Raw genomic sequence first — 25380 nt, forward strand, 5'->3', positions numbered from 1 at the left:
TTAGTCTAAATTAGACTTTGAGAAGGGTCTTATCTGAAAGTGTTTAAAGAGCACTATTTGTACTGTGCTGTTTGAAAAGCACTATTTAAATTGGAAGTACACACTAACGTGATAAGGACTTTACTGGACTTACCTCGATTTTCAAGTAGGGTGCAAGCTATCTGCATTCGCTCCAGCACAACTGGCTCTGTAGTGGTTGACACCTCACTGACCTCTCCAAAATCAAGGTAGTGTTCTGCAAACTGTGAGATTGATCATAATTAGAATGTAAAGTCTTAATTAGGTAAAGGATAGGATAATTATAAGCCACAAGGCTTCAGCCTATTCCTTTTTCAGTTACTGTATGATTAAGTACTTCTATGTAAAATGATCATCTTTGTTGTTGTTGACCGAAATAACTTTCACTTCACTTAAATTCACTTAAAGTCTTAATTCTAGCTAACAAGAAACTGAATCATTTGAATACGGGTTACCTTTAACAGTAAAACTCCACAACTGCTGGAATCCTGTCGCTTGTTGTGTTGCATAGTCTGTAACTGCCACTCCATGGTGTCTTCATGCCCTCTCATCCTCAGAAAATTCCTAGTTGAACAAAAGTGTTTGTAATGAAACAAGATTTATTTTTTTTTTAATCTAAGAATAACACCTCAGTATCATACATACCTCCAGTTGCGCAGAATTTTCCTGTCATAAACACCTTCATTCCCATGGGGTCTATGAGCAGTATTTTCTGTGCAGAAATGTTGACAATCTAAAGAAAAAGTTAAATTAAAAATTACAATTGTTTGTGCCACTGAAAACTTATTTAAAAATAACACTTTGTGCAAGAAACTGCTTCACAACAAATTATGCAAATTAATAACAAAATGAACACATACCACAAGAATCCAGTGTGTACCAAAGTTCACAGGGCACAGCCACGTCTTCAACTGGGAACTTCATCTGTGGGATTGGAAGTGCAGAGTAATTTGGATTTACTTAGGTACCATGCGTCTCAGGGTGTTTTCAAATATAGTCTTCTTTAAAGGAACCGAACTCTTTCCTCAGCAACAGAAAGGAGTCAACTGTTTGGACCACTTCTGAGCTTTCAACATACCAGTTGAGGCATCTGAACTGCCCAGAAAACAACGAGCTTGCAACTACTGAACAGAGCAGGTGTGCAGCATTCTGCACAAGTATAGAAAAATGTTATAGAACAGTAAATAGGTTTTTTTTTTTATTTCAAAATTAGTAGGTAAATGACATTTCTTACTTACCTTTCGTCTGTCAATAACACGGTGCAGATATGCATCAATGACCTGTTTTGAAAAATCTGAGTTTATACAACAACAGCAACAATTTTTGAAGTAACTGCTTGAGTGCTGTACACAAAAACATCTAAAGGAATAGAATTGCTGATAAAGGTTCTTTCTGCATATACTGAAACTGGGTATTATGATGTCACAACATCTGTGTTGTGGTTGATAACATTTTTTCCTGTTGAAGTGAATGGGTGAAACCTTATCAGAGTTTTGCAATATAACCCCCCCCCCCCACCCGCACATTTTAAACTATTAATGGTCTCTGCACTGCAAATGCTTCAGAAGGAGCAGAACCTCGAAATCAGACTCAATAATGATAAGTTCTCTTACCTCATCAGAAACCACCGTGACCCCTGCAGTGTTCGAAAAATAACTTGTATGGTCCAACAGCTGCCTCCAAGCGCCCAGTATCCTTTGCACGCCATAGCCTCTTTACTAAAAGAAAAATATGATAAGTTAGCTTAGGCATGCATGAGATTTCTAGTGGATACGCTTGGTAAAGGCCGACGGGCCACAACAGGAAAAAGTCAATACAATAGGCATGCATTTACACGCAGAGAAATAGGAAAGGTACAGCGGGTGGGCAAAATAGAAAATTACTGACAGGCAGATCCATTTCCAGACTTCCACAAGCTCAGTGCACGTTTCTTTATATCCAATATGAGTTGAAGACTTCAAAATGCAAACAAAGTCATGCAACAGTCAATTAAGTTGCAACGCCAAACTGGCAACAAATGACCAACTGGTCAAAAAGAGTTGTTCACTATGTCACCTTCATTTTCTAAGCTTTGTTTCCGGGAGGGAAGTTCTTGTTCACGCGTTTCTGGTCCTGGAACACAATTAAACTCCTTGTGTCAGCCGTTTTGGGTGCATAATGAATCCTCTGGACTTTGCTGGCACTGAGGGTTAGCAGTAGGATGGCAGGGAGGCATCTTCAGGTCTGTGCTGCTGTTCACCGTCTGACTGCGAGTTGGGTATTTTTAATTGTCACTGATATTTACATGGTGGCTTCTTCTGTATGGCTTGATATGGTCAATGCTGTAGTGATTTCTTAAAGTTGCTCCTTCCGTGTTTTTTTAATCTCACACATTTGCCAGCGATGTCTTGAATGGTGTAGGGTCCTGAAAAATCTGGATCAAGTCTTCCTCCCTTCCTTCCACGTTTCATGTTCAAGAGAAGAACTTCATCTCCAACGCTGTACACAAGGTTTCTGTACTTCTGGACTCGTCTAGCATAAGCTTATGCATAAGCATAAGATTGTACTTAAACTGAAATATGACACCTACTCAGTGATTTACAACATAGAGGTAGGTTGTTTCCTCTTAAACATTTTAACTGCTTTCCTTACAAAATGAACTGGAAACCTATAAGTTCAGTCTCTGAGGTGCTCTGGAATTTCTCTCAGGGTAACGTCTGCCTGTTTGGTCAGAGTCCATAGTGCTCTGTGTGGAAAGTTCAGGTGTTTGAACATTGGTGGTTTCACGTAAACCCTGAACCTCAGGTGGTGAAGCGAGGGCAAACTCTCTGAATCTTGAGGTGTAGATGTGTCCTCTCGGGTTGCTCTGGAACTACGTGACATTCTGCATCTAGAATCTGATCAACATGTCTACGCCAGACTAAGTTGGCTCCAACATTTATGGTGTATATCAGCGGTCCGGTCCGTGAACGAATCGTGCCAGAATGCCATTTCTGACTTGGGTCTCTGTAGTCTCTGGCGAGAACTCTTTGTCCAACATTGACGAACCTGGTTTTGTTTCTTGTTGCTTCCACCATGGAAGACTGTTTATCTTGGACATCCTTGCGAATGTCTGGTTTCAGCAAATCTAGATGTGATCTCAGATCTCATCCCATGAAGAGCATTGCAGGTGTGTGTCCAGTTGTTGCATGAGTGGTAAGACAGTAAAAAAATTGTCAATTTTCTGTTGTAGCGGTTTCCCCTCTGTGCGACTGGCTGGTTCAGCTTTGTTGCAGGATGATGGTGAGCTGAAGTGATATGTCGTATGCCGTTACTCCCAAGGAAACACTGGAACTCCTCTCCAGTAAACTGATGACCATTGTCACTTACGAGCTGCTGTGGCGGACCTGTGCGTGCAAACGGTGACCAAAGACTATTGATCGTGCTGGCAGCTGTTGCTTGCTTTACGGGGAAGATTTCTGGCCACTTTGAGTGGGCATCAACCACAACCAGGAACATTTGGTCCATAAATGGGCCAGCATAGTCTATATGAATGCGTTGCCATGGAGCAGATGGCCACTCCCACGCGTGTACAGGTGCTGTTTGAGGCTGGCGCAGCGTCTGCTGGCAAACAATGCAGGATTTAGCCATATTCTCCATTTCACAATCAGTGCCTGGCCACCAAACATAGCTTCTAGCAAGACCTTTCATCTTAACACCCAAATGTCCATCGTGCAGTGAGTCCAGTACCTTTGTACGTAGTTTGGGTGGCAGGATGACACGAGTTCCCCACATGACACATCCTTGGCAAACGGATAGTTGGTCTTTGCGGGTGGAGTACGCAGAGAACTGAGTGTCACTACAGGACGGCCAACCATTCACAGTAAGATCGTTTGACAAGATTGTGTTTTGGCTCGTTTCTCTTTTCACCTGAGCACTTGTGACAGGTAGGGGTTCCATTTGTGTAACATGAAACACAGTAGCTGGATCAGTCATTTCTTCGGTGGGTTGCATGTGTGGAAGACGTGAAAGTCCATCTGCATTTCCATGTAGCTTTGTCCCTTTGAACTCAATGGTGTAGGTGTGTGCACCCAGGAACAAAGCCCAAGCAAGCGTACGCAAGCCATGGTTGGAATACCTTTCTGAGGGTTAAAGATGGACACCAGCGGTCGGTGGTCTGTGATCAGGGTGAAGTGTCGTCCATATAAATACTGATTAAACTTCTTCACTCCCCACACTAGACTGAGTGTTTCTCTGTCTATCTGCGTATAGTTGCGCTCGCCTGCATTTAGGGACCTTGAGGCAAAGGCAAGTAGTCGTTCGGATCGATCAGGCATTTTGTGAGATAGCACGGCACCAATGCCATATGGTGAGGCATCACAGGCGAGGCGAAGTGGTAGCTTGGGGTCAAAGTGTGTCAGAATCTCCTCTGATGTAATGAGCTGCTTAACTTAACTAAATTAAATTTCTCTTCATAGTTTTTTGTCCATTTCCATTTGACATTTTGTTGCAGCAGAGAGTTCAGCGGGTGCAGGACTGTTGAAAGGTTTGGTAGAAACTTGTGGTAATAATTAATTAAGCCCAAGAATGAACGTAGCTGACTCACATTTTTAGTGTCTGGTGCCTTCAGGACTGCTTCAACTTTGTCCTCGGTTTTGTGGAGCCCATGTCTGTCGATCTTGTGTCCACAATACTCAATGGCATCCTTGAAGAACTCACATTTGTTTTTGTTTGCTCTCAATCCATATTTTTCTAGCCTGGCCAGGACTGCTGTTAGGTTAGCCAGATGAGTCTCCTCATCAACACCAGTGACTATTATGTCATCCAGAAAACACTGTTCCTGGAATGCCTTGTAGGACCTGATCCATGGCACGTTGCCATACTGCTGGGACACTGGCGATACCAAATACCAGCTTGTTGTACTGATATAGGCCTTTGTGAGTGTTTATCACCACATATTTCCTGGATGTCTCTTCTACTTCCAACTGGAGATAAGCCTGGGCAAGGTCAGTTTTTGAAAAGTGTTTGCCACCTGCGACTGCTGTGAATATGTCTTCTATCCGCGGAAGTGGGTACTGATCTATGTGGAGAACTGGGTTCACTGAAACCTTAAAATCACCACAGATCTGCACTCTGTCACTTGCTTTCTTGCTTACTGACACTATTGGTGTAGCCCAATCTGACCATTCCACCTTGGTGAGTATTCCTTGCTCTTCCAAGCGCTGGAGCTCTGCTTCGACTTTGGGGCATAAAGCATAAGGTACAGGACGTGCTTTGTGAAATCTTGGTTTTGCATTGTCCTCCAGTATGATCTGTGCTTTAATATTTTTCAGGGTGCTGATTCCATCTTTGATCACCTGGGCACGGTTATTAAGTTTCTGTTTCAGTCTTTCATCCACAGAATGTGCACTCAGGCCTCATTCCAGTCTCACTGACATAAAGTTCCAGGTTTCATTTCTTTTTCTCATATTCCACTTTCACTTTTCCCAGAGGAGTTATTCTTTCACCTGTGTATGTTTTCAGTTTCACCGAGGTGTGTTTCAGTTTCAGATTGGGGAATTTGTCTCTGTAATCTTCATATAAGATCAGTGAGAGGGCAGACCCAGTGTCCAGTTCCATCTGTAACTCAACCTCTTGTATTTTTGGTGTGAGCCATATTGCATCATTGTCTTTCTCTTGCATTGTGTACAGCTCCAGGCATGCCAAATCCTCCTGAGAATCATTTGAGTCTTTCTCAGTTACTTCATGCAGCTTTCGGTCTCTTTTGCACATTTAGTTTTTGTTTGATGCTGCGCAACAAAGTGTATGTTTTTCCTCCCATGACACTCAGGAACACAGCAACTTTCCTCTCATCCTCTATTTTGTTAGCCAGACAATATTGTTCATCTCTCACCACATATGTTGTTCAATCCTCTTTGCCATTATCAAAAATGTCCATTTGTCCAACGCCTCCTGACATTTTCTCAGTATTTTCAAAAGTATCCTTCACTTAAAAGAACTGATGTTACTCACGTCCTCTCTGCAGCGCACTAGCCAGGCGAGTGAGTTAGTATCCACACAGATGATTAGTTGTTTTTGCCGTAACCTTTTTCGTGTCTTTTGGCCACTTTCACAAGGATTTCCCCCTCCTGTCGTCCAGTGCACATTGGAGATCCGTTTTAATGCCATTTTTCGGCTAAATTATCCACACCCACCGCCGCGCTATGCATTCTGGGATATGTTGGGCCACGAAGTCTACACCGCCACAGCCTTAAAATTCAGGGAAATGAAGGACTCATTTCACGGCTGCATTTGGAGCAGCCTTTGAATTGGGACAGCCTTTGGCGCGCCGCTGTGACGTAATCGGCCTTGAAATGCGTACTTTAAGGCTGCAGACCCTGAATTGGGATACAGCCACTGACATGAGACAACCCTTCACAATAAAACAGGAAACAAGAAACAGACGCAGACTTGACACTGAACCTATACTAAACACGAGACACAACCTAAGAACTAATCCCTCACTAAGAATAACAGAAACATGGAATACCAATAAACAAAAGCATCGGGATACAAACCATAATACAAAGTAATATAAGAACTGAAAATGCTGGGTCAAAATGACCCAGAACCGTGACAAAAGCCCAGAGTTCAGTTTGGTCTTGAATTCTTTTAGTTTCTTCTCCACGTTCAACGACCGATTTACTTTTTGGTCCTTTGTGAGATGAATTTCCAAATATCTTATTTCTGATTTAACAGGAATCTTACAGTTTATCATTTATGGCAAAGAATTCACAGTTATTAGGATTTAACGTTAATCCAGATGTCTTGGAGAGTTTTTACATTTTTCACTAGTTATTGGAGCTTGATTTGTTTTATCTTGAAGATGGCTGTTAGAAAGTGTGTGTGTGTGTGTGTGTGTGTGTGTGTGTGTGTGTGTGTGTGTGTGTGTGTGTGTGTGTGTGTGTGTGTGTGTGTGTGTGAGTGAGAGAGAGAGAGAGCGCGAGAGGTTGCGTCTTGATTTAAATCGAGTAGTTAATAGTCAGTAAGTGTCCGGCTGCTCCTGTATGCGATTAGAATGATGCCACCTTATCCCATAGTCCAGCCAATGATGCGATTCACATTCGTGTATATACGCAGCTAATCAACATGGTTGACAGGCTATGACAGCGTCCTTATGTGTTTTAGCTAGCAAAGCGGCGTGGCTGATGCGGAGTGATACATCTGCTGTTGTCAGGCCTGCAGGTATCAGGCTGTTGTTCTCCTTTATCTCATAGTGGACAGAAATTATTTTTTGCAGTGGCACAAATAATTTGTGTGGCATCAGATTTGATGCCGAACAGCTGATTGTTCTGTAAATAGTTTGAAATGTTTATTTTAAAAACGCCTTGGCTGCATTTTTAGGTGAACAGCTGCAAAAAACTTTGTTGTTTGCATAACTCACATAACTCATAACTCAAACATTACAAAATCCAAACGCTGAACTGCACCTATGCCACAGAGCTTCATTCCAACACATCAAATTAATGACGTTCCTTTCAATAAACCTTGGACACACACAATTAACAGGAGTAACATCCCCACTAATCTGCCTGTTAAACCTAGCTAACCCAGCCTAGTCTTCCGTACATACTGGCGATGGGTATTTATGCACCTCCATACCGTCAGCTGTGAGGAAGACAAACTGTCTTAAACACAAACTGCGGCGGTACTCCCAAGCCAATGGCTTCAGCCGCCTGATGCACAATAGAAAGCAAATCAGTACAACGCCTAATGCAGGTGAAACTGCTGAAACCTAACAGGGGAATAAGACTCCTGATTGAAACAGCTGTGTGAAGCCACAGGCTTACTCTAAAAGGCAACAGCGAACCATAAAACTCTCACCAATAAAACTATATATAAATAATCTAATAAAACCTACAAACTCTTCTGTTGACAAGTTGTTGTGGCTCCTCCAGCAAATGGCCGCAGCAGGCTAAACATGAGGACGCTGATGACGACAACAACAAACACATGAGATGCACTTCTGCACTATTTGCTCCTTTAATTCCACATGTTACTGTCCACTATACAAATCAGCACATCGAACTATTAAACAAATGCACAGACTGCACAAACACAATGACTGCAACTCACAAAGAATTACACCAATTACTACACCAAACTACAACATCGGCCTATGGCATCAATTAGTGCATAAAACATACATCAAGTTACAGCCAAAAATGCATCAAAATGACTCAAGCTGGGGTCAACAGGTTTCCCCTCATGCTCACCCGACCTTTCTGCTCATCAGGTGAGTGCAACCACATTTATCACCTAACACGCCCACGAGTCACGCCTCACACCCGTGCACCAATACAAGGTGTGCATTTAAACCAACCCTCTTAATCCAAAACAAAAAGGAACAACTCATATGGCTCCTACACTTGTGCTCAAGAACTCAGTCCTATATTTTAGGTTATTCTGAATAAATCGTTCATGCCCTCTCTTGGGAAAGAAGCTGTTGTGGTTCCTGGTCCTAAATCTAGTCGTCCAAAAGTTCTAAACGACTTCAGGCCTGCTGCCCTCACCTCAGTCTTTGAACAAATCATCAGAAATGTGATTATGGAAGACACTGAACTTCAGCTTGATTCAATGCAGATTGCACATGAGCCCAATAGAGGAGTGGAGGACGCGCTTTTGATTCTACTTCACCTGATTGTCAAACATGTAGAGAGTAAAGGACTTCAGTTCATCGATTTCTCTGCTGCTTTCAATAACACAGCCCCAGATTTGAATCAAAAGACTTTTAGAACAGTTTGAAATCCGGACAAACCTGAGCAAGTGCAGTCATATAAATATCTTGGGGCCATTGAGTCTGTTTTATCATGAGAATGATGCAGGACAAAGTCTTATAAAAGCAGCTTTGTCCCTGCTGCCGTCACTAAACTTAATAACTAATAACTGTTTTTCTGATTTGATTAATCGCGTCTACTTTCCAAATATGTGTCTGTCAGGTTTAAATCGATGTGTGTGTTTGTGAAGGGATGACAAATGCTATTATTTTTCTGTAAAGCAAATTTACGTAAAAGTAAAGTAACCTTGATATGTCAGGATGTAGATGTCCCACCCAAAAACGTCATCAGCCCTGAAACATCGGTACTGTTCCAGGCAGCATTGCTGTCCACACGTCCATCAGAGTGTTAGAGGTGGCTGTCACAGATGTTGCAGTCTGCTCTCTGTTTCCATGAAACAACCACACTTGAAATGATCATTAAAGCTACCTGTACTAAAGGAAGCTGAGAACATGGCAGACGTGGGACTGACTGTGATCAGACTGTGACGATTGTTCTTGAGCAGATCTACAGGTCAGCTGTTCCACATCATGTTTCTAGGATGGAGCCGTTTGGAATAATGCCGCCCTCTGCTGGACAGATATCGTGTTGTCCCTGAGTCCTTCTGATCCTCAGCACTTTCTATCAGGAGACAACGCACCCAGGTCCCATCTGACGTTGTTCACTTGATGTTCTGAAGCCCAGTACGGACCTTAACACGGGCTCCATGTGGACACATTAGATTAAATGTTTTTTAAGACCAGTTTCTTGAATTACATGACGGTGTGATTTTTATTTTGTGCTTTTAGTGCAGAGAGAGTCTCTGTGGAGGTTGGATGTTCTCCCCGTGTTTGTGTGGGTCCTCTCAGGGGACTCTGGCTTCCTCCCACAGTTCACACACATTCAGGTAGTGGGGTTAGGTTAACTGGTGAATAAGTGTGAGCGTGAACGGTGGTCTGTCTCCTCACCCTGTGTTAGCTGGGATCCACTCCAGCTCGTACATGCCCGTCAGGCACCGTCCTCATACCTGTTCTGGTAAATCCAGTCCTGGAGGACACAGCTCACCTGGAATCTGTGTTCATGTTATAAAATGTTACATTTCATTAGAAGTTGGTTGTATTCCAGTTTTATGTTGCAGTTTTCACTTTTGAAAGGGAAGGTTAGTCCAGCTCAGTCAGATGCTGAATGCTCTCTTTCAGTACGTTGTTGTATTAAACGATGACTCAGCAGACGACACATTGTAGCCATGTTAAAAATCATGCAACAGACCCTTGGTCACGATGTCATTGTGGGGATGTCTAAAGGCTGGCTTCCTTCTAATAACCGTAACAAGTGTTTATGGCGCTCCTTGTGATGCTGGGTCAAAGTTCAGCCTCTGAAGACCTCGACGTGTTTGAAGTTATCCACAGGGTGCGAGGTCCACTTCAAAGGTGTTCTATGTTAGATGTTGGTCAGGTTAATCAAAATGGAAACTGTTGAGTTTACACATTAACCAACATGGTCCAGCACTAAACATCGTAAAGCCTTTAGTTTTTGGAGAGAGGATGCTGCCATCAAATTCAAAATGGGCTAATATTTTTCTTTAAATGTTTCATTTTCTCACTTTGTTTAAAATACTGGTTTATAGGATTTGCAAATGATTGCATTCTGTTCTTAATCATATTTAACACAGCGGATCAAACGTGGGGAAGTGGGTGTTATATTCAGATTGTGGGATACATTTAGGAAATGTAAAACTTTTGATGTTAATGTTGTTTATTTGCAGGGTTTAAAAATAAATGTGTTTATTGTTTGAAACTCATACTTGGCCTTCTACTCTTCATGGCTGCTTAACGAAGCTAACAGGGTGGACAGTCTGAGGAGCTGGGAAAGAAAAGCGTCTGAACTGCTTTAAATTTCTTGAAGACGTTTTATCCAAGAAGTTTCTTCAGTTCTGAGAGAACGGCGCGGCGGTGGGTGTGGATAATGTTGCCGAAAGAAAACGGCGGAAGAGGGGCGGCTGAAGAGTAAACTTTCAGAAGTAAGTACTGAATATTATGTCACTTATTTATGTGCAGATGTTTAATAATGAAGAACATTAAAACATTCCTGTTGGCCACATGTTGGCAAAGTTATGTGACATTAGTGATGTTTGTACTTTCAGCGTTTACTTGGTTTTAAAGCCTTTACTTTAAAATATACGCTGTTCAATAGTCGACCTTAATCCTACAGAGAATGTGATGATTTTGTGGATAATTAAAGTCAGTCATATATCCACAAACACAACAAGCTGAAAGTCAGTGATGCTGCTCGGTTTGCAGTCCTGAATATCACGGCACAAGCAGGATTCACTGCACCGTTAATGTTAGCTATGTTATATTGCTGCCTCTGTTCGGTGGTGTCGAGCCAAACGGACTTTAACGTGTGTTTGAACGAGCTGACGGTTCACTCGTTAAGCTGAAAGAAAGATGCTTTAATCACAGCAGTCACACATGTGTCCACTGCACCATCTGGGAACTCTTCTTGTTTAGCACTCGTAATAACACAAACACTAAATCCTCCTTCTCTGGTGCTGTTGTGTAGCAGTGTGTACACCTGAGACTGTCACCTGTCTGTCTGTCCTGCACAGGGCTGAACTGGGACAAAAAATCGGCCCGGGCATTTTGACTAGAGACCGGCCCACCAAAAATGTGACGTCATTCAGGGGTAAAACCGCAAAGGATTCTGGGAACTTGTGGCAAGAGGTACTAGCGCATGCAGGCTTTCAATTGAACTCAGCTACAGAGCGATAAAAAGAAACACAAAAAATAGCCGGTGTTGTGCCAAAAAGTGATTGTCTGCCAAAAAGTGATTGCTCGTATTTAAATTGCTATAAGTAACTTGTTGGGCTATAATATGTGAAACATATGTCAAATGCATCCCTCATGGATGACATAAAGTCATCTCTCCATCTCCATCTCCTGCTCTTTTATTTCTCTCTCTTGCTCCATCTCTCTCTGCTGCTCTTCTGTCTCCTCTGTCACAGACTTCTCCACTTTTGATGATAAATCAGCCTGGTGCAACATGTAAGGATTGGCACAATTTGTTAAGATTTTGAGGAGTTTGAGAAACTAACCTTAAGCATAAAATAAAATTTACTATCAGTAACTTCATAGCACCCGCCCAGCAGTATATAAACTCCGTCATGCTAGCTAGTACCAGTTATTCTAAGCGACTGTAAAAAGTCAGCACAACGAAAACAAACTACAACTAAACTTGGTTTATATCTGACACAGATAGACAGCAGGTCATAACTTCTTACCTGAAGTTCAGTTCCTCTGCCACTATGACCGGCGGCCGCCTCGGGTCTCTCCTCCTCTTGCCTCCCCTTTCCCTTATCCACCTGCTGGCCTCCACCACTTGCTGATGTTGCTAAATCTGTGGAAGCTATGCCATAGCTACCGCCAAACAATTCAGTTATTTTTGCACATTTGGCAGCGTCTGCCTGAAGGGCTTGTTTCTTTTTGGCCCTAATTTTTTCTGCACCTTCTTTCCTTTTTTTGTTCTCCATTTTCTTTAGTTCATCTATAAGATTGCTAAACAAGGGGGAGGGTGCATCCGACCTCCTCGGCTGTAATTGGTCCAGCCCAGAGTCGATCATGACCAATTGGCCAATCCAACACCTTTCATTATTTATACCCTTCCAAAAAAAAAAAAAAAATCGATCGGCCCATAAAAGCAAAAAATCGCCAGCGGCCCACCGGGCAAATGCCGGTGGGCCCGATGGCGAGTCCAGCTATGGTCCTGCACTCTCTCTCTGTTTCTTTCTCTCTGATTGTGTAATAAAAGTATGAACATGTGTTTATAAGTTACACTTGTGTTTGAATCCTGCAGCTTATCACACATTTGATTTCCATGTGTGACGACTGCAAGTGTCCAGAGTGAGGACAGACTGAGGGACCCACTGCTGCACATCATCTGTGAGGCTTTGCAGCCCTGATGATCCACCAGGACAAACTCAGCAGTGTGTGAGGAAGAGGAGGAGGAAGAGCCAGCAGCAGCTGACAGATGGAGAGAATAGACAGACTGTTCCCTGTTTGTGAAGGACTGCTAGGAAAGTTTAACATAACTGTCTGTCCTGAATCAGTCTTATTAGGTAATGTTCAAATAATGTTGTCATTCCAGTGTTTCCAGTGTGAGAGAAAGTACTCAGGGCCTTCAAGTTACACACTATGAAAGGCAGCAACAAGTTTAATGTTCAGAAACCTAAAGTCTGTATCAGCAGCAGAATGGAGCTAAAAATAAATGTTGGTTTCAGTTCTATGAAGCTTTGAGTATTTTGGATCAGTAGCACTGCTGTGTTTGTTGCATCATATTGCTGTAATTGTTTATTTGCTTTATATATTCTGAGCTAAGTTGATCTATAGTGTTTGTTAAGGTTCAAAATATTGGGGATGGAGACAAGAGAAAAACCACAATAACAACACGGGTCCGGCCGGGTTGAGTCAAACGATGATTTAATGATCACACACGTGGGAGATGGACACTGATGCAGACAGCCTCAAAATCTCAAAATGGTGGAGCATTGCTCAAACTTTTATAGCCTCTGGTGCCTCCACCTTATCATACAAAGCCTAAACATTCACATGCTTTCTCTCACACAGCGCCTAAGCTACGACCTTGGCTCCCTGTTTATCTGCTCCTGCTGAAATGGGGCAGAAAACTCCAGCACACTCTGTTCTCTTCTACTCAGACAAATTAGATTTCTTATAACTCAGCAGTATAATGCATCATAAAACAATATCATTCATTCACAACAAGTCAGCAGTTTAATGTAATGCAAATCAGTTTAACTAATGCAATAGTTATCAGCTTCTTCTAATTCAGGAGAATAATGCAAACTAAAACTACATAATAATTCACAATCTTTAATTAGGGGTATAACATGGCATAAAATAATATTATAATCTAACAATTCCCCCTGATGAGGTCATTAGAATAATGACCTCACAAACACCCTGTAGCCCAGTGTGGCCGGGTTCATCTCTTCTCACTCCTGAGGTCCTTTGTCCCCCTGACGGGCGAACCATATGTGAGATGACCTCTGTGTTTGCGCAGTTCAGATGCAAGAAAAACTATTATTCCAACAATAGCAGGTACAGATGACACTCCCCAGTTCTCCCACAGCTTTATTTTGGTGCTACCTTATACCCTTCCGACGTACTCAGACTAGAACCTCTGTCCAAGGAGCTTTTAGCCTTTATTTTATTGCTGCAGCTACCAGTGTCGTCCAGTTGGGTGATCCTCTGTTCTTCTTACTTCAACCTCAGGGGTTAGACAACCCTTCAGTCGTGACACAGATCAGGGGATTATTCTGCCCCTATTTCAAACAACGATCTGTGTATCCTCGGGTCCTGTGTCTCCCGTGTATTCTCCAGAAAAGAACAGGAAGGCGTCCCCCTTTTGCCCAAGAGCCTCTCGAACCTCGTTGGTCTGGTGTTTCCGGATTTCCGTCAACCCCTTCATGGTTATTGCTGTATTTATGGGATTCATCCTTTTGAAGTGACTAGCTGGAGCCCAAACGCCATGACACTTGGACCCAGTTGGTGTCTCGGCAGTCACTGTATCTGTCTCTGCTGCGGAGGACCCTCGTATCTCTGTGGCCTCGTCTGGTGTCTGTTCCTTTCTCTGTAAGAGACAGAAAACCAAAACACCTCTCTTCCTAACCCTAATAATCTAATGTTGTTATCTACTGACCTTCTAGTGATTCAAAATTGGTCTAAAACATTCAGAATGTCCCAGGGACTTATTCTAATCATATCTTATGTGTGTGTAAGCGTGTTTGCATTTAGCCCTCTGCACTCAAGGCATTTCCTACACTTTATCAGTCCGGACAGTCACGCCGAACGAAGCTTCTGACCTTCAAAAGGCCGAGTGCCAACTCATCATAAGCACATTTGCAAGGTGTGTCTGAAAATTATTGAAACCCCTCTTTTTAACAAAAGACAAAGAAATTAACAAATCTTCTAAGCGCTATTCAGTTCATTTCAATGAGTAATGATTAAACATGAAAGTGATAGTTTATGCTTTTTCACTGATTCTCTAAAAGGTCCGTCTTCTCGGACCGCTATTAGCTTAAGCTTTACCATTCCTAAGTTATTAAAGACACAAATGAAGTTATAAAAATGTTCAAATAATCCTGGTTTGATGTTAAAGCTCAACCTTCCCCCCCTTTTTTGACACATTCCAATGTGTCAAATCAACGGAGCTAGAACATTCAAAGAAAAGGTTAGGCAGCTACAAGGTTTCCCAGACTCTTAAGGTGATCCGCGTGTAACGTTCTGACTCAGGTATTTAATATTTTAATAAATGTCGTTTAATTAACTGCCACTACTTAAACTAACCTTAAAGACATAATTGAAGAAAAGATCACAAAGAATAACATGATATCAATGTTATGTAAGCGCGTGTGGCCTTCTATGCTCGAAGCCTTTCCCCTCAATAGATCAGTCAGACATTCGCGCTGACTGTAGCTTTTAACCCTTATTAACTTGAGCACAACTCTACAATGAGCAACAAGTTGCAATATGTATAAAATGATCATGGTTACACCTGCAATGAAAAATTATATCATTATCCTAACACCTGTAAATGGAAGATTCATCAGAAGTTATAACAATCACAGGAACACAGATGTTAGTATAAGGTCAAAAGCTTCAATAAATGATCATCGATGCAATGCTTGTTGCATGATTCTCATACAATAATAATGCTGACATTAAAATAACAGTATAACACCCCATCCAGCTTAAACAAACCTGGATCTGATTTTATTCTGTTTACAAAGTAGCTGTACAAGCTGTACAAACTGAGCATCAAACGGTCCGTTTCAAAGAAACTGTGACACCATTTTGTCTGTAAAGACTTTGTGTTCGCACTCTGATGATGACGACAAGCTGCTCTACTCGTGCCTGCAACGCTCCAAGGCTGCCATCAGTTTGATCCGTTTCTAAGTGAGAGGAATATTAATCAGAACACAGGATGAGTAACAGTCACCAAACTACAGTGGACTCTGTAATCACTGACTTGATGATATTCATTATAAGACATCTGGAGCCTTCATGTGCTGCATTATCATGAGATAACAAGTATGTTGGTGTTCAGCTTTATAAAACCAACTAGTACGACATCACTTCAACCCAGGTCCAATCCAATTTGATCAAACGCAACAACTCTGCCATCAATTCTGCTTTTACAAGCTTATTTTTCATTGTTTGTTGACACTGTCAGAAAGATCTTAACTCTAAGTTCTTTAATGAGGCCATGGTGGGTCCTGTTGTTATACACGAGTGCATTATATTGAGACTCACCTTCAGCCCATTGCTGCAGTGTGTCGTCATCCACACCCAGCTCATTTCTGCTCGCATTCAGGCTCTCCACTTGTTCTCTAAGGATCCTTATGATCTAAGAATACATTAATAAATGTCATTCATATGGACATTTTTAGAGTACTGGTGTTTTTGCCCCATTACCACACACATTAAAATGGGTGTTGAAAAAATGACCTTTAGATATCTCTGGCTCAAAGTGCGGCCCAGTTGTTCCACTTTCCTTTTGTTCCAGCCCAAAGCCAGGAGGCTCAGCATGTCTGTTCGCCCTGCATTTCAGTTAGTATACAAATAAGAATGAATGAGCAGGAGACTGAGTGGAATCTCACACACAGACACACACCTGCTTTAGACATGTACTTCGTTGTGATGGCCGCCCTAGACAGGAAACTGTTTACTTGCTCCACCTCTTCTCCAACTGTAGAACCGGCCCCATCCTGAAACGCACCTCCCCATTTGATCTATAGAAAGGAGGTCACAATACATGACTGCTGAATTCATTCAACCTTATAACAAAATGTCTTAAACGTATCCAAGACTACAAGCTGCAGTATACCTCGCACATCCAAGTGTGAGCTACTCAAAATGAAGTACACATTAAGATAAAGTCAAGTAAATAGTATTACGACAACACCAAGAGAAAAACAAAATAAATATCCACCCATCCAAATATGTATCCACACACACACACGTATGAGTATATGGTTATGGCGTTAACGTCATTTTAACAAGATTAACGCTGACAGCACTGATATATATGTGTATCTTACATCATTTGTGTGTCTCTGGATGTATTTCACAAACTCAGCAACTTCCTCATCTTTCTCAATGAAGACACCTTCAAAGTTCCCCTGCTCTGAAGTGCTGAACGAACACGGTGACAGTTGTTTGAAAAGAAACATCAAAATACAATTTTTGTACAAATCCATATTTGATTTATGTCCACAATGCATAACGTACCTTGCATTTGATTGAAAGCGATAAAGCTTGCGGTTTCCATCAACTGAGACGGCGAGCATGTCTGGAGTGCAGGCAGGGCAGCTAAAGCATGGCTCCTTGCACATCCTGTCCACCTCAAACTTTACAGCACTCCACTCCAAGAAACTTTTGCTGAAGGCATCAGCTGATATTCGGCCAGTCTTTTAAGTAGAGGACAAACAACAGAATATTCACGGACAGTCATCATAAACATTGATTTGCACAATTTCCTTAAACTTGACAAATTTAGAAACTCACCCTTCCAAAATGGGCTGTTCGTTCATCCAGCACTTTGACAAAGGCCTTAAGTGACATCCCTGCTGCAGCTTCTTAATGTCATAGAAAGACTGAAAGACATCCATTGAAAACAGGGTGCAGAAATTTAAGGTGCCAGGCCAATATCCACCACCCTGGAAGTCCTTAACTGAGGGGGACCACATTAGGCCACAGCTGGTGCAGCTCACCACTGGCAGTGCAAGGTTATAACGGCCTTTAGGAAGGTCTGCTCCGTCTTTTTCACCAACGTTTACGTATTTGTGCATGAGCAGTGTGAGCGGCTGTGGTGACATGCTCACGAGCGAGCAATGTTTGTTCCCCTCAGAGAAATAAAAAAAGTACAGGGAGGAATGGGAAAAGGAAAACGCCTGGCTGGGAAAGTGCACGATAACACCTTTAAAGCGCACTGCACTGTGTGCCGGCGCACTTTTTCCATAGGCATGCTTCTAGTGGTGGGCACATGAAGAACATGAGGGGCGTGACAGCTCGGGGAACCCTTAACCAATTTGTTGTCCACCAGGCCACGGCAGAAGCAGATATGGTATGTAAACACTGGCTTGTTTTTTTAAACCCTCTGGTTAAGGTTAATATGGGCATGTGCAGTGAATATCAGCGCTATGTGGCCAGAAGTGTGATAATATAATTTATTTTGTGTAATAAACAACTGCAAGGATAGATGATTACAACAAATAGATGACTAATACATAAAAGTAATACATAGATGAATAATGATGATGAGTTATGATGCGTAATCATGGGAACAAGCGGGTTTACAAACAGGAGCAGCTGATTAGCTTTAGAAAAGCTGAAATAATACCTCAACTGAAGCCAATTGCACTAAATGCACTAAATGTGCACTGTTACAAGAATATTTTTCTTTCTATTGTTTTCTATTAATTTATATAATTTTAAATTAAGCACGACAGAGTTCTTTTAAAGAAAGATTTACTTTTATTCTCAAAAGTTAAGCAGGACAGGCTTCTGTTTAAGAAAGAGACCTGTTTTACTGTGTTAATGTTGTCATTTTGAGCTAAAAATAAATGGCTAAATGATTTTCATGTGTTCATATCACAAAGAATATGCATCTGCTTAAATCAAATTCAAGTCAAATGGTTAAAAAATAATTTCACACACAAAAAAAGAGCTAAAAAATTCACCACACTGGGAAGGGTGAAGACAACTGGGTCGCCCGGCCCTGGCCACGAGGTGTCCCTTATTTATTTCTCATGGAGTTGGCAACCCTATGTTCACATGATCGAAATATCTTGAACACAAACACAAACAAACAAAGAGGAAGACCGCACAGCAAGGAAACAACTACAAGTCCCAGCATCCTCTGTGTTTAGGGAGCAGCAGTGAAAGTGAAAGTATTGAGCCTCCGTTCAGAGCAGCAGGAGGAGGAAGGTGGAGCTGAGGCAGGTGAGTGTTAACATGAATATGTTTCTTCTTATGACATAAAATAATTCCACGCTGTTCGTGTCTGTGGGTGAAATGTGAGGCCGGTCGGCTCCTCTGAGCGCTGGTTTCCTGTAAGTAGAGAGGAAGTGAGTTTAGCTGAGCCTCCGTTTAGTGTGAGAGAGCAGGAGGAGAGTGAGAGCTGTGCTGAGGCAGGGTGAGTGTTAACACCGCTCTGACATTACTGTGTCTCTGTGGCGGGAACAACAGGCTCCGTCAGTGGAGGCAAAAATAATCAGACTTTGGTTTTTCAAAGGAAACAACTTTATGTCGGAAGTTCCCGCACGCTCATTGGATAACGAGGTGTCAATCTCGAGTTATTAGCCAATGAGAGTGCGGATTCACAGAAAGACCCGCCTTTATCACGGGACTTTAAAAACTACAATGGCGACAGAAACTCCGTGAGTGGAGTTCAGGGTGACGTTATGAAACTGTGACGTTTGAGCCACTTCCTGTTCTCAGTCCCAGCGTCCTGATCACCGAGGTTTCTGTTGCTCTGATATCTGATATTGATTATATTGGTAAACAGGCTGTAGCATAAACATCAGGTCTGTTCTGTAAACTGGCTTTATTTTTTCAAAGTAAGGGAATATCTGTGGTCTGATACCGCGGGCTCATGGGCTAAGGACTTGGATTGACAAGTCAAGCGCAGATGATTGTGTTGTTTCTTATAAAGGCTTGTGTGTGTGTGCCTTCCTGTGTGTGTCCTTGTGTCAGTGGAACTGAATCAGTGTGTTAGAGAAAGTGCTCCTCTGCTGTGCCGTCATCGTGTGGATGCTTCTTTTAAAGTTGGAACTCATGTTTTTATGATCTGCTTCATTTCATTGAACCTTTATTTCTAACCATGAAGTCCCTTTGAGGTTACAGCCTCCTGGTTAGGTTTAGGCTGTTATTGTGCTTCAGGCTGAAATATGAGGAGTAAGGAGTGGGGCTGGTTAGCCCTCATGACCCTCACCATAACACATACGTCACAGGACAGTGTTTACCACAGAAACTCCATGAAATGATCAATGAGAACTTTAGAAACCCGTCAGTGTGATGCTTCCAGTACAACAGCACCTCTGAGTGTGTGTGTTTGCCTCTCAGACTAACTCCACCCTGACATCAAGAAGATGGAGGAAGAGGATGGAGCAGGATCTGCAGCCTCCAGCTGTGTGTCTGTGAGGAGTGACCGGTCCAAAGACATACCTCTAAGGTTCAGTAATGAACCTGCAGCAACAATGTAAGAGAGCTGCTGACTCATTTATTCAGTGTAAATAATGATTTTTGATGCAATGGGAGAAGAAAAATGACAAAAACAGTTTTAAAAATTAGGATTAAAATATTAAAAACTATGTTTTTGAGTTTCCTGATGTAGTACAAAAATATATGAACATAACTGTATATAGGACAGATATTTACGGTTCTTTTAGGCAGCACCAAAAAACAAAAAGACAATTTTTAAGCTGTCTGAGGTAGTGAGTCAACATGTCACACTGGGTCAAAGGTCAGGGAGTAAAAGTGTGTTTTAAAGGAGGTTTAAAAGCAGCGAGTGAAGGAGCCTGTCGAGGTAAATCGTTCCATAACTGATCAAATTCAGTTGGTGGACCTCTGTGTGAAATCAAGCATCTGGTTCACAGAGAGGATAACCCTCACATGGGCTGTACAACATTATATAGGGAGACAAAAACAGAGATTATCGTAGCCATCGCTCTCTCGCATGGACGTGGCAGTCTTGCTGTCTGCTGCGAATCCTCCCCGTACCTCCGTGGCCTCGTCTGGTATCTGCTCCCTCCTCTGTAAGAGACAGTAAAGGAAAACACGTCTCTGCCTAGTCTTGAAAATCTAATCTTATCATCCATTGTTCTTCTAGGGCCTCTTCTTCTTGTGGCCTCAGCTAACTGCTAATATTTAAATGGCTAACATTAACATGTGTGCCAGCCAGGTTCACATTTATGATGAACTATGATTAATTAACTGATGTTGAAACTGGAGCTTTACTGACCTCTGAAATTCCTCCTAAAGTGTTATTCAGTGTTGTGACAGTCAGCTGCTTCAGCTGCTGCTGGGATGGGCTGTGGCAAAGAGAACAGAGAAAATCCAAATCAGAGTTTTTCTCTGAATTAAAAGCAAGGAAACAACAATATATTCTACATGGTGAAACTGATGGTTTCTGGTGTTTGGGTCTGTTTTTCTGTATTTATGCAGATAAAGTGTAAACTCAGATGAATTATACCATCAAATGTTAAAGGAAAATATCAGGATGAGTGTCTGTGAGCTGAGAAGGACGTGAAGCGAGCAGTTTATCCCAGAGCTGAAGCTGCTCTGTGTGCAGAGATGAGCTCAGATTCCTGCTGTGATTGATCAACAGTCACAGAAATGTAGACTTGTAGTTATTACTGCAGTATGGTCACAGCAGATACTGATAAACATGTATTATGAGGATGGATGATCAAGTTTCTCACTCTCTCCTTTAAATCTCAGTTTTTTCTTCTTCACAGTTTATCTGTTAATTTATTAATGAATAACACTGAAAGAGTTTCTGTTATATTTCCCCTTGAACATCAGCTTATTAGGGCGGCATTAGGAAATAGCCCCCCTCCAAAGAATGAATAAATGAATGATGATAATAATAAAATGATTCAAAAGCAGAGCTCAGAGTGGTAGAATGGTCAAACATGGATCCACGGGTGGTTCAACTGCATTTGGTGACGTGACCAAAGCAAATCTTTCAAATAATCCCACCATCAACGGGATGTTGTCTCCTTTACTACGGTTACTTTACTTGGTCACCGTGTGAATTTCTTTGAAATGAACCAAATTCTTTTATTTGTTGGTTGTTGCATATTTAACCTCTACAGTCAGGAAAGGAGGAGATGAGGCCTCAACAATGTTGGGTTGTAGCTGTGCTTCAGGTTAGAGTGAGTGTCCATGGAATAAATGTAAGTCAGTGAACTGGAAACATGACTGTGTTCAAACTTTGTTTTCCTTTTTATAATGAGTCTAATCAAAGGTGGACAGAAGTATCTCCACTGTGACTTTTCTGTGTCACCATCAGAGCTTCTGCACAGTGTGGAGAAAGATCCAGGACCACAGCTGGACTGCAGACAGCCAGTCAGAGCAGCTGTGTACAAAGTAAGACTGAACATCTGTCTGCTGATGGACTCATTTCTGAAAACTGCACTTCTTGTGTTGTTCAGACATTGAAGAGTTTTCTTTCTCTTTAGTCTCATTGTTTTTCTTTCTTTCAGCAGATGTTGGTCTGCAGGAGGTTTTAGATGAACATAAGATCAGTCTGAGGAGGAGATGTGAACGTGTGACTGAAGGAAGTGATGAAACAGGAAGTAGAACCCTCCTCAACAGGATCTACACTGAGCTCTACATCACAGAGGGACAGAGTGAAGAGGTTCATACCCAACATGAGGTGAAGCAGCTGGAGACAGCTTCCAAGATGGACGCCCTCCATGACGCTCCAATCAGGTGCCAGGACATCTTTAAAGCCTTACCTGACCAACAGAGACCCATCAGAGTGGTTCTGACCAACGGCGTGGCTGGTGTTGGAAAAACCTTCTCAGTGCAGAAGTTCACTCTGGACTGGGCAGAGGGCTTGGAGAACCAACATGTCAGTGTGGTGGTTCTGCTTTCATTCAGGGAGCTGAACCTGATCAGAGATGAGCAGTACAGTCTTCTGGAGCTGCTCCATGTTTTCCATCCAACATTACAGAAGGTCACAGCAGAGAAGCTGGCTGTCTCTCAGCTTTTGTTCATCTTTGACGGCCTGGATGAAAGCAGACTTTCATTGGATTTCACCAACAGGAAGCTGCTGTCTGATGTAACACAGAAGTCATCAGTCAGCCAGCTGCTGACAAACCTCATCCAGGGGAATCTGCTTCCCTCGGCTCTCGTCTGGATAACTTCCCGACCCGCAGCGGCCAATCAGATCCCTCCTACATGTGTTGACAGGCTAACAGAAGTACGAGGCTTCACTGACGCCCAGAAGGAGGAGTACTTCAGGAGGAGATTCAGTGATGAAGAGCTGTCCAGCAGAATCATCTCCCACATGAAGACATCCAGGAGCCTCCACATCATGTGTAGTATCCCAGTCTTCTGCTGGATCACTGCTACAGTTCTGGAGCACATGTTGACTACAGAGCAGAGAGGAGAGCTGCCCAAGACCCTGACTGACATGTACTCACACTTCCTGCTGGTTCAGACAAAGAGGAAGAAGAACAAGTACCATGAGGGACATGAGACGAGTCCACAGGAGCTGACGGAGGCTGACAGGGAAGTTCTTCTGAAGCTGGGGAGGCTGGCATTTGAACATCTGGAGAAAGGAAACATCATGTTCTACCAAGAAGACCTGGAGCAGTGTGGTCTGGATGTGACAGAGGCCTCGGTGTACTCAGGAGTTTGTACAGAGATCTTCAAAAGAGAGTGTGTGATCTTCCAGAAACCAGTCTACTGCTTTGTTCATCTGAGCATTCAGGAGTTTCTGGCTGCTGTCTACATGTTCCACTGTCACACCAACAGGAAGACAGAGGTGCTGAAGAACTTTTTGGGACAAACTTATTGGAACTTTTTGGGAAAAAAATACAACGAGTCCTCTCTGGATGATTTCCTGAGCAGAGCCATGTATAAATCCCTCCAGAGTAAAAATGGCCACCTGGACCTGTTTGTTCGCTTCCTTCATGGCCTCTGTCTGGAGTCCAACCAGAGACTCTTAGTAGGTCTGCTGGGTCAGACAGAGATCAGTCCAGGAACCATCCAGAGAGTCATCAACAACCTGAAGGAGATGAACAGTGATGAAATCTCTCCTGACAGAAGCATCAACATCTTCCACTGTCTGATGGAGATGAACCACCTCTCATTATTTCAGGAGATCCAAGAGTTCCTGAAGTCAGAGAACAGATCAGAGAAGAAACTCTCTGACATCCAGTGCTCAGCTCTGGCCTTCATGCTGCAGATGTCAGAGGAGGTTCTGGATGAGTTGGACCTGCAGAAGTACAAAACATCAGAGCGGGGACGACAGAGACTGATTCCAGCTGTGAGGACCTGCAGAAAGGCTCGGTGAGTCCAGATGTGATCATTAACATCATTGATCAGTGTAGGTTAGTAGTTTAATGTTGAAAATAAAATCAGATTGTAAGCACAAAGTGTTTGTGTCCGTACGCTGCAACCTTCCACACCATTCCTTTATTGTACAGACTCAGCAGCAGCTCCATGGATCCCAAATCCAAGAGTGGAGAACAGATTTGAAGTGTGTCACATCCATGCAGTCACAGCTGTTTCCACCATGTTTCCACTGATATTAATCCTGTTCAATGACACGTTTCATATCAGTGAATATGTTCTTTAGGACGTCCACTGACATGTTTAAGTGTCCTGCTGGAAATCACTCAAATCATCCATGAAATCCATGAAAAATCCTTTTAGTGTTTCTAACTTCACCCTCTGTCCTCTCTCTCTCTCCATCCTCCTCACTGCTTCTTTCACTGATAATCACACAAACATCGTATTCAGCTACAAAATAACACAATAATATCATCTGATGATCATTATTATAAGAGCAGGATCCATATTTGATATCAGAGTAACACACTGCTTGGTTATGTGCAGTCATCATCAGTGACTGTGGGTCAAACAGAAGCTCTCTGATTGGTTGCTGACCTTGGTCACCTGTCCACTCTCACCTGTTTGTGTTTGCTCTCTCTTTGCTGTCTCCATCCTCTCTCTCCTTTCTCTCCCTCTCTGTCTTTGTACGTCACTCAGGTCCAATGGAAACAGTGACATTTACAAACCAATCAAAGACAAACTGATCCATGTCAGGTTATAACAATATTCAAAGTGAATACAGGCTGCTGCTGGACACAGACAGGTAACATCATTTTGACTTGCTGTCACCTGGATCTGGACTCATAAACACTGAAGCCCTGAACAGGAATACAAATCATTTTCTGCCAACTAGCGACACACCAGCAGATAATGGCTCAGAAAGCTCAAATGAGCCAATCATTTCTGTGTTTAGTTCCTCTGAAATCAGATCTGATATCAGCAGCTCTCAGTTCATTCATCATTATTGTCCAGTGATGAGATTTCTGCTCCGTTTGGTAACAGTCAGCAGGTTTTTCCTGCGTGTGGACGTGAACAGTCGTACCTGACAGCAGGTAGCAAACAGAGATCATCTTTCCAGCTGGAACTCTTCACTGAGCTGAACTCATTCAAAATGTTCTGGAGTCAAAACAGGAAACAGTCCAAATGTGTGTCTTCACTCTGACTCTGGATCAGATCTCAGTGACAGACTGTGGACATTATGGAAGCCTAAATGTGACACCATCTTCCTCCTTCATCTGCAGATTAAAGCCAAACAAAGATTCTCATTAAAAGTCTGCAGGTCTGAGAGAGACTCAATCGTTGTGTCATGTCAAACACAGTAAGAGGAGCTGAAGCACAGATGTGAAGAGCAGATTCATCAGATTATGACCTCACTCTGTTTTGTCTTCATATACATTCAGTCTCTGTTTATAATGCAGATTTTCTGCTTTTATAATAACACATTTTATATTTTCTATCATCAC

The 25380-nt window shown here is 42.5% G+C and overlaps 1 protein-coding gene across 5 annotated transcripts in view; it reads left to right on the forward strand.

Moving 5' to 3' along the window:
• Nucleotides 1-25380, forward strand: part of LOC147329699 (protein NLRC3-like) — a 61067-nt gene that overhangs the window by 24254 nt on the left and 11433 nt on the right. For 2 of the 5 annotated variants that reach the window (XM_086290996.1, XM_086291000.1), the window contains exons 1-4: nt 18733-18790; nt 19913-20048; nt 21864-21940; nt 22057-23872. In XM_086290996.1, coding sequence (XP_086147122.1) covers nt 19939-20048; nt 21864-21940; nt 22057-23872 — 2003 coding nt within the window. In that variant the 5' untranslated portion in view covers nt 18733-18790; nt 19913-19938. Of the gene's footprint in view, nt 1-18732; nt 18791-19534; nt 20049-21863; nt 21941-22056; nt 23873-25380 lie in introns of those variants that run through there. The other 3 variants (XM_086290998.1, XM_086290997.1, XM_086290995.1) reach the window with 3 other exon arrangements.

The sequence above is a fragment of the Aulonocara sp. 'chitande type north' Nkhata Bay genome, linkage group LG5, assembly GCF_057382095.1.
Source record: "Aulonocara sp. 'chitande type north' Nkhata Bay isolate Kocher_YH1m ecotype deep benthic linkage group LG5, A_spYH_male_GT1.1, whole genome shotgun sequence".
NCBI lineage: Eukaryota > Metazoa > Chordata > Actinopteri > Cichliformes > Cichlidae > Aulonocara > Aulonocara sp. 'chitande type north' Nkhata Bay.